The sequence below is a fragment of the Petaurus breviceps genome, unplaced genomic scaffold, assembly GCF_028583685.1.
Source record: "Petaurus breviceps papuanus isolate PSGF00001 unplaced genomic scaffold, PetGlider_PUasm1.0 156, whole genome shotgun sequence".
Taxonomy (NCBI): Eukaryota; Metazoa; Chordata; class Mammalia; order Diprotodontia; family Petauridae; genus Petaurus; species Petaurus breviceps.
In genome coordinates, this window is record NW_027185720.1 from 9,170,022 (window position 1) to 9,179,830 (window position 9,809).

At 43.9% G+C, this 9,809-nt stretch overlaps 1 protein-coding gene across 1 annotated transcript in view; it reads right to left on the minus strand.

Annotated features, from left to right (window-relative positions):
• The window catches only part of SYN3 (synapsin III), a 406,353-nt gene extending 397,296 nt beyond the window's left edge, over window positions 1-9,057 (minus strand). The window contains 4 exon segments of the mRNA XM_069082163.1: window positions 8,546-8,628; window positions 8,631-8,772; window positions 8,774-8,943; window positions 9,043-9,057. Coding sequence (XP_068938264.1) covers window positions 8,546-8,628; window positions 8,631-8,772; window positions 8,774-8,943; window positions 9,043-9,057 — 410 coding nt within the window.
• Window positions 9,058-9,809: the final 752 nt, after the last annotated feature.

The following is a 9,809-nucleotide window of genomic DNA, read 5'->3' on the forward strand; positions in this document are numbered from 1 at the left end:
TCTATCTATCTATCTATCTATCTATCTATCTATCTATCTATCTATCTATCTATCTATCTACCAATCTATCTTTCTAGCTATTTTTTGATACCTAGTGCATATATAATTTTATTTATATATGCCTTGAATTTACTCCCTGAAATCTCAATTTCTCTCTCATATCTATGTATATATACACACACATATGTAAATTTTGTATTTATTTATCTGTGTCTCTGTTGCCACCCCCTTTCTTGGCCCCACGATAGAACAGGAGCTTCTTGAAGGGAGAGATTTTCTCTTTTGCCCCTCTGTATCTCCAGGGTCTGGCAGAGTGCCCAGCACAGACTAGACCTTTAATAAATATCTGTTGAATAAATGAATGTTTAGCCTGACGAAGAGAACATGGAGATGTGACAGCAGCTGTGCAGTCACTGGCAGGCTTGCCGTCTGGGACGATGGGCTGGCTTCTGTCTGTCCTCCAGGTACAGCTAGAAGCATCAGGGAGAAGCTGCAGAGGGGCAGATTTGGAGTCAACTTCCCCTAAGTGGAATGATTTCTCTCAAGGTGCAGTGAGTCTTTTCTGAATAGATCTTCTCTAAGGGGCTGGCTGACCGTCTGTGAAGGATGTTACAGAGAGAGAGCCTCATTGATCTTCAGCTTGGATGAGAGCTCTGCCAAGGTTCCTGCTAGCTCTGAGATCCTGTGTTTATGGTTGAGCTGCGGTTTGAATCTAAGTCTTCTGACTGAGTCCCATTCTCCACTTTCCACTGTACCAGACTCTCTCGTAATTAATGAATTATTATAATGAACTACATTAAATTAATTATAAATAACAATCAAAGTACGATCAGAGAACTGGAAGGACCTACATAGCCATATAGTCCTCTCATTTCACAGATGAAGAAACTGAAGCCCAGAGATGGAGTGTAGGCTTATAGACCTAGAAGCTGGAAGATGGCTCAGAAACTATCCAGTCCAACCCTCCCCCCCATTTTACAGATGAGGAAACTGAGGCCCAGAGAGGGAGTTGAAGGGCCCATAAAGGCCATGCGATATCAACCCAACCCATTTATTCTACAGATGAAGAAACAGAAGCTGAGAGAGATGGATCAGTTTCTAACCACTGGACCTCACCTCATATCCCACGAGCCTATGAGAAGGATTTGAACCCAGAAGACCTGCCCTGCGCCATGCTAACTGTATGACCTTGACCAAGGTACCTTCTCAGACTCTCCATACTCATCTGTAAAATGAAGGGGCCAGACCAGATTGTTTCCATGTTCCTCTAAAATAAAATGCTCCCAGGAACAGTGAGTTTGTGGGGTTTGGCCTTGCTCTAGGAAGAAACCAAAGCTTTATAGCAAACTTATGTTTAATAAGGCCACTGACTTGATGTATGGAGCCCTGGAAAGCTTCACCCTCCTCCTGGCCTGCTGTGGTGCCTGAAATTATACCATTTAAAGCCAGTAACGATGTTTTCCTTTAGATTAAGGCATTGCTGGCTGCAAGAGTTTCCATTAACAGCTACCACAACTCCATAAGCAAATGAAGAGAAATGGTACATGACTCCAGCATGGGCTTTCCTGAGAGGCAGGGAGTGGATTCTTTCCCACCAGAGATTTTCAAGCAAAGGCCCAAATATTGGGGACATGGAAGGTCTTCCTGTTCAAGTACAGAATGGAGAAGTTGGCCTTTGGGCTTGCTTCTAACCCTGACATTTTGTGATTTCCAATCATTTAAATCTTACTGGGGATTAGTTTCTACCTAGGTTCTCTCTGATAGAGGGTGGTGGTAACCTTGGTAACCATCACAAGTGATGGTGGCAGAAAGTGAGTTCCAACAGGGACCGCCATGTTGGAAAGAAAGATTTGTGCATGTGTAATCCACCAGAAGGGGATTCATTCAGACATTTATTAATCATCTATGTGTCAGGCAGGAGAATTTGATGTAGGGGAAAAAGAGCTGACCACAGAGGAAAGAAGACCTGAGTTCAAGTTCTGTCTTGGACATAGACTGTGTGATTTTGGGTGAGTAATTCAATCTCTAACTCTCTAAGACTAGGGGGTAGAACAGGGTACGGTCTGCATTGGTAGACTCATGAAATCACAGGTCCAGAAAAACAAAAAAAAAACCCAATAGCTCAAGGTAGTGGGTTAGGCACTAGTAATACTAAGACATAAGTGAAACCCTGCCCTTGAGTTGATTACTTTCTATTGGTGGAAACGACATGTACACAGTAGGCATAGACAAAATGCCTATCAATTAGATACAAGATGATTTGGGGAGGGAGGGTACTTTTGGAGGCACCAAGAAAGGCTTTATGTAGAAGGTGGCACTTGAAGTTGAGTCTTGAGGGTAACTCAGGATTGTAAGAGCTCAAGATGAGGAGGGAGAGCACTCCAGGTAGACGGCACTGCCATTGCAAAGCCTGGGCCATAAGAAATAGAGAGTGGTGTTAAAGGAACAATGAGAAGGCCAGTTTGGAACACAGGGGCCTTAGAAGGAAATAACTCATTAGGAGGTTGGAAAGTTAGGTTAGGACACTCTGTGAAGGGATGTACGTGGTGAACAAAGGATTTTATTCTTAATCTCTAAATCAATAGGAAGTCATTGGAGTTTACTGAGTGGAGAGAACACCTGTACTCTAAGAAAATCACTTTGGTAGTCATGCAGAGGAAGGATTAGAGAGAGAAGGGATGGGATGAGATAGGAGGCATTTGTCTAGGGGAGATGTGACCGGGGTCTGAATTATCTGAGTGACTGGCCTCGCTAAATTCAGAGAAGCTTATGACTAGGTTGTTTGGAAGGGGAATAAATATTTCAGCTTTGGGAATTCTCAAAGATTGTCTAGTGATGAGTCAGTCAAGCATTTATGAACTGCTTACTATATGCCAGGCACCGTGCTAAATGCCAGGGATGCAAAGACAGGCAAAAACCAGTCCCTGCCCTCAAGGGGCTCACAATCCAACGGGGATTCAGTCATAGAACTGAAAGTACCTGGATGAGAGGCAGGCATGAACAACTGGGAAGAGGAAGGAGGGGTGGCTGGGAAAGGCCTCCTGAAGAAGGTGGGATTTGATCAATGGGTGGGGAGGGTGGCTGAAGAGAGGAAGAGAACTTGGAACTTAAAATTAAAAAAATTTAAATATATATGTACATACCATAAATATTAAAGAAGGTGGGACTTGAGTTAAATTTCAAAGGAAGACCAGGAGACTAGGGAGAGCATTCCAGGCATGAGGCACAGCCAGTGCAAACTTATGGAGATGGGAGATGGAATGTTCAAAGCCTTTGTAACTAGACCACCAGGTGAGTGGAAAAAAAGTGTAAGAAGGTTGGAAAGCTAAGAAGGTGCCAGGCAATGAATGGTTTTAAATGTCAAAGAGAAGAATATCTTGGAGGTAGCAGGGCAGCTAGGTGGTGTAGTGGATAGAGCACCAGGCCTGGAGTTAGGAAGACCTGAGTTCAAATTTGGCCTCAGACACCTACTGGCTGAGTGACCCTGGGTAAGTCACTTAGCCCTGTTTGCCTCAGTTTCTTCATCTGTAAAATGAACTGGAGAAGGAAATGGCAAGCTACTCTAGTATCTGCCAAGAAAGCCCCACGTGGGGTCACAGAGAATTGAATGTGATTGAACAAGTAGCTCATTGGGCAGGGTGGGTAACATGGTCAAAGCCTATGCTTTAGAAAAATCACCTAGGCAGCTGAGTGGAGGCCCAGTTTGGAGGTTATCACAAGAAGTAGTAAGGACCTGAATTAGAGGCTGGGCTGTGTAGGGAATGTGAAAGAGCTATGTTGGGGTGTTAGAACATGATTTTGCAATGGATTGGCCATATGGAGAGAGAGTGATGACCCCAAAGTTGTGAGCCGGGGCTGCAAAGAGATTGGTGGCACCTTCATTGGAAGTAATAGGGAAGAGGGTTTGGGAAAACCAACCCAGCTATTGTTTTGGGGTTCTGAATTTGGACACATTTTTTTTAGGTATCTCGAGGACTTCCAGTTCAAGACATCAAGAGGCATGTGACAATGCCTGCTGGGGATCCATAGAGATATTAGGGCTGAATATAAAGATCTGGGAATTATCCATATAGAGATGCTACTTTGATCTGTGGGAGACAATGAGATCACCAACTGCAAGAGTGTTGAGTGGAAAGACAAAGGGAGCTGGCATGGTGACAGAGTTTTAGGAGACCCTGTATCAGTGAAGTAAGGAAGCAGGGCTGACTGGGGAAAAGGCATCAGAGGGCTCTGTGGGGGGCAGTTTAAGGGTTCTAGGAATGCAGGGATGCACAGGAAAGTTAGGAGAGGTTCCTCCAACTTCAGGTAAGTTACAATTCAATTTGGGATTATGTTGGGAAAATGTTTTTCCCTCCCCCAATCTGGGAGAAAGATAAAAATAAATGAGAGAGAACGGGAGAAAGAGAGAGATGATGATAAGGAAGATAGAGAAAAGAGAGAGGGAGATGAGAAAAGAGGTGATGAGAAGGAAAAGAGAGAGAGGGAGAAAGGTGATAAAAAGGAAAATGGAGAGAGAAGAGGGAGATGAGGAGAGAGAGAGACAGAGACAGAGAAAGAGAAAGAGACAGGAGTGGCTGGTGAGTAGGAAGCTGGGGGAATTTTCCAATATATTTCCTCCTTTCACCTCTTAGAAAATCAGTAAGTGGGGGATGGGGAAAATCAAAGGTAAGAATTGGTCATTGTTCTGATGGCATAGTGGACATTCTGGGAACAAAGCCATGGGTGAGGTAAAGGGAGAGGACCATCAGCATTCCAGAACATCCAGCCTCACTAAGGGCTTCAGAAAGAGGAAGGCTGGGCTGTGTTGGGGCAGGCTGAGAGTTGGGATGTTCTTCTCAGGTAGGAGACAGCCTCGCATCCATGTCCTTGCCCCACCCACTGCCCATCCCCAAACCTCAATCCAAGGTGGGGCAGCTTCACAGAAGCTGATTCGCCCTTTGTTCATTTCCAGGGTGTTGGATTGAAAACATGCCACACTACACAACTCAGTCATACAACCTGTACACACACAGCCTCATAAAGCAGCCTGAGGGTGGGGCACGGACAGCTGAGCAGAGGAGCCCCAAGCAGCTGTTTTACCACCAATCAAGGCAGACCAAAGAGAACAAAATGGAAATATGTTCATAAACATCGAAATCCCTCAACTTTCCATCCACCACAAGTCAGCGGATGGGCACGCTTTCTGAGGAACCTTTCAGAGCAGTGAAAAGTATCCATTTCAAGGGTAACAGTAAGAGGGAGGGATGGTGAGGGGATGTTCTCACCACCACCCTCAGGTCCTTTCATGCTTTCCTGACCAAGGACTGAATGGGACCAATTGATTGTTCATGATGGAGTAGAGAGAAAATCTGACTGGCAAGCAGGACAATTTTAGATTTTAACCCTGGTTCAAAGGATTTAGAACTGGCAGGGAAATCATCAACTCTCATTTTACAGGTGAGGAAAGTATGGTATAGTGATGGTATGTGGACCTCCCAGCTCTGATGCTTTTTTGTATTCTAAGATCCCTCTCAACACAGACATCCTCTGTTCCGAGACCCCTCCCAGCTCTGACAGTCTGTGTTCTAAGCTACTGCCCATCTCTGACGTTCCCAGTTCTAAAGTTCATTCAATGTGCCTTTAAGCCCTAATGTACAAACCATTGCCAGGTATGCTGACCCCTCAAGACCTCTCTAGTTCTCTTCCCATTGCTTCTTGCTGCCTAGGACTCAAGGCCCCCTGTTGAGCATCTAGATGTGTGATAACGTCTCAGGTCTATACAGGGGTATTCCCACAACTACTCCGTCTCTACCACAGAGATCCAAATATCTTTGCACGGATAACGAATAATAAAAAGGTCTGAGGAACTTATCCCAAGCGTGGGCCCCCAGGGACTGGGAAAAGGAGGCCAAGCTTACAGGGAACCTCAGGCAATGCCCAGCCTTGGATTCAGGGTTCATGTCCATCCACATCAGTTTATGATCTCTCCAGCTCTCCCTATTTTAATCTCCCAATAGGGAAAGAATGAGGGCTGTGTGGGCTGTCTTCTACCATAATCACTTTCCCCTGGTCACTGACTACTTGTCCTGACAAATGCATGGTTGTCTGCTAGGGAAGAAAGGGACTGGAAAGAGCTTAATGGTGGTAGAGCCTGCCCATCTAGTGGGCTGACCTGAAGGGAGAAAGTGGGACATGCCTGCCATCTGGTGGTCATATTTGGGAAGTTCAATAGCTTTTGCAAAGGAAATTTCCCAACACTGTTAAAGACGACATAAGAGAGAAGTCTAGAGATGGGGTGGTTCCACATCTGTGCCACTGTGTGGACTGATTCCCTCTTGTTCCCAGTGGCTAACATTTTCTGCCTCTTGAAGTTGCTTGATAGCTGTGAAGGACTTCAGAACTCCAGGAGACACAGTAACAAGGCAGGATTCTGGTGATGAAGGCTGCCGCTCACTGCCTCCAGGAAGGATCAAAATACAAAATGAGAGAAACACTTCTGGACACAACCAATGAGGGATTTGCTTCAAATAACCAAAAATACTTATTATGAAGGTTTCCTTTTTTCTTGTTGTTGATGATGTTGTGCATTTGTGGGAATTGCAAAGAGGAAAAAACATTTTAATTGGAAAATAAAAAATAGATTAATAACTAAAATTAAAATTTTAAAAGAAATTATTTGATATAATTTACAATTCTTTTCATTGACCTATTTGTGTATGAGACTATTGCATCAATGTTTGGGAGGACATGGGCAAGAGTCAAATAATCAAACAAAAGGGGCAGGCAGGGATGGATTTTGATCTGTCTCACTGGAGCAAACATCCAGATCAACGTGACCACAGATCCACTGGCACTTTGAAGTAACAGAGCCCAAGAATCAATTAGATGGGTTCTCTGAGGTCATCTGATTCAGTAGATATGAGAAATTGGAACCCCATAAACTATTTAGATAGTGACTAGCATTCCAAGCTTCATCTCACCTTCACCTGAAAACCTTTAGAGATGAGGAATGGACTGTGTGACTCTGGGCAAGTCCACAGCCTCTGTTTGCCTCATTTTCCTCATCTACAAAATGAGGATAACAGCACCTACCTCTAAGGGCTGTCGTGAAGATAAAATGACATCATGTTTATAAAGCACTTGGAAAACATCAGTTGTTTCTTATGATTCTCCAACTCTGTCACTTTTTTAATGCATGATCTTGGCAAGCCTCTTCTTCTCTCTGGGCCTCAGTTTCCTAATTGGCAAACTGAAGAAACAGGACTAGAACTCTCCTAAGGTCCCTTCCAGTCCTAAACCTATGAACCTGCTAAGGGAGTACATTCCACTTGGGGATGGTTATAATTACTATTAGGTTTTTTCTTTGTATTAGACCCAAAGCTACCTCTTTTGAACTTCCAGGCAAATGGTAACCTAGGAGATGTGAAGTTAGGAAGACCTGAGTTCACAGTTGGCCTCAGAAGCTTCTTCATTGACTATGTGACCCTGGGGGAGTCACCTAACATTTCTCTGCCTTGGTTTACTTAACTGTAAAATAGGAATAAAAATAGCACTTACCTCCCAGGGTTGTTATGAGGATAAATGGCACACAGTAGGCTCTTAATAAATGCTCATTAAAACACAAACACGCAACTTTATTCTTAGTTTTGCTTGCTAGGGACATTTCAATAAGTTGAATCTATTTTATGCATAAGGCTCCCTAAAATACTTGGAAACAGTAGCCATGTCAGACCTAAAGCTTAAACATTATCAATTTCTTAAATTTAGGATTCTGTGGTCTAGATTTGAGTCTCCTGCCCTTCCTAACATGTAGCACCCAGAACTAAACCCAGTTTGCTAGGTATGACTTGACTCAGGTGGGGAATATGGGGCTGTTGATGTTTGGTCTGGGCCTGTGATTTCATCAGTTAGGGGAACTCCCAGTGTGGTAACTCCTTCCCCTGATACATGTCAAGGAGGACATGACTTAGGGAGTTCCCCCGGGGCACTATGCTTGTCCCACATCTTGGATGTATCTGGGCTAGGACTTGAAACCAGGTCTCCCTTACTCCAAGGCTAATCTCCTCTGCCACTCTAAGAACACTGGCTTTGGAGGTTCCCAGTTCAAATCCAGCCCCTGCTGCTTAATACTTGTGTGACTTTGGGTGAGTCACTTCATCTCTGTGGAAGTTCTAGTCCTTTGATCCTATTTCTAGGTATTATCATCTTTATGATGTTTAGACCCAGGATCAACAATACTTGGGCACTGCTTTCATCCTAAGCTGAAACTTCTTTCAGGTATGTGCCTTGAGTGTTGGACCAAGGTACCCTGCGTTACATGGGGGAAACATTTCAACATCTTTGCTTCAATCAATCAATCAATCAGCATTTGTTAAATGCCAATTATGTTCCAGGGACTGTGGACACAAATATGAAGAATGAAACTATTACCACATGGTGTCCTGAGACAGTGGTAGCCTGAGACTCTAAGCCTCTGTCAGGTCCTTCCCATTATTCTCTCAGAGTACCTCAAAGTACATCCCTGCCTCTGAAGGACCCCAGAAGACAACTCAGGCTCATTGCTTACCAGGCTGTATGTGTGCCGTTCACCACCAACAGGATGTTGGGTTTCTGGATGATGGGTGTAGGGAGCACTGAAGCTGAGTTGACTGACCACCAGAGGCTGCCTGTGTGGTCTGCTTCATGGAACTGAAGGGGGAACTGAAGAGGCTGGAGCTGGAGGAGGAGGAGGCAGACAGAGGCTGTGGGTGCCTTCTCTCCATCGTTGGGGAGATGGGGGAACTGGTGCAAACACTGCAGGTTCATCATGGAGCCATTGGGCAAGTTGGTCATGAAGCTGCTGTCAGAGGGATAGTGCTGGAGGAAGTTTGTGGCTGGAGCCAGAGAGGACTTGCCCAATGGGGTCCTTCCTACCCAAGGCCAAGGGTCAAGTTCTACCCGGGCAAGAGACAGGTGAGGAGAGGGCTAAATGTGCCAAGGGAGTCCTATAGAAATAACCTCTTTTTCTCAATTTCGGTGTCTTCATTTTCCTGTAAACAACCACAAAGACTAGGGAAAAATTACACTTTCTCCAACCATTCTGGAAAGCAGTTTGGTGTTCTGCTATCAAACATGAGAAAAATGTCTATGTTCCTTGACCCAGCGATTCCACTGCTAGGCACATACCTTAAGGAGGCCAGAGACAAGGAAAAAACAAAACATGAGAGCACTTTTTATAATGGCAAAGAACTGAAAACAAAGTAGATACTCACTGGCTAGGGAATGGCTAAACAAATTGTGGCACTGCATATGTAAATAAATAAATAACTGATTTTAATATTTATCTTTAATACTTTATATTTTAATAAATTAATATTTTATCATTTTAATAAATATGTTTTAATATATTTTAATAAATTACATGTTTTAATAAACACAATAATAAACTGCATATTATAATATAATAAATGAATATGAAGACTACAGAGAAGTAGGGAAAGACTTGGATAAACTGATACAGAGTGAAACTCTCTCTCTCTCCTTCCTTCTTCCCTCCCTCCCCCCCCCTCCCCCTTTTTTCCCCTCCCTCCCTCTCCCCATTTCTCTCTCCCTGTGTCTGTTCCTCTCTTTCCCCTCCCTCCCTCTCCTATTCCTCCTCTCTCTTCCCCTTTCTCCCTCTCTCATATCTGTCTGCCCCCTCCACATCTGTCTGTCTGTCTATCTATCAATTATCTATCTATCTTTAATCTATCTATCTACATGTCTGTCTGTCTATTTATCTAATGTATGTCTGTCTATCTATCTATGTCTGTCTATCTACTTGTCTGTCTGTCTATCTGTCTATCTATCCA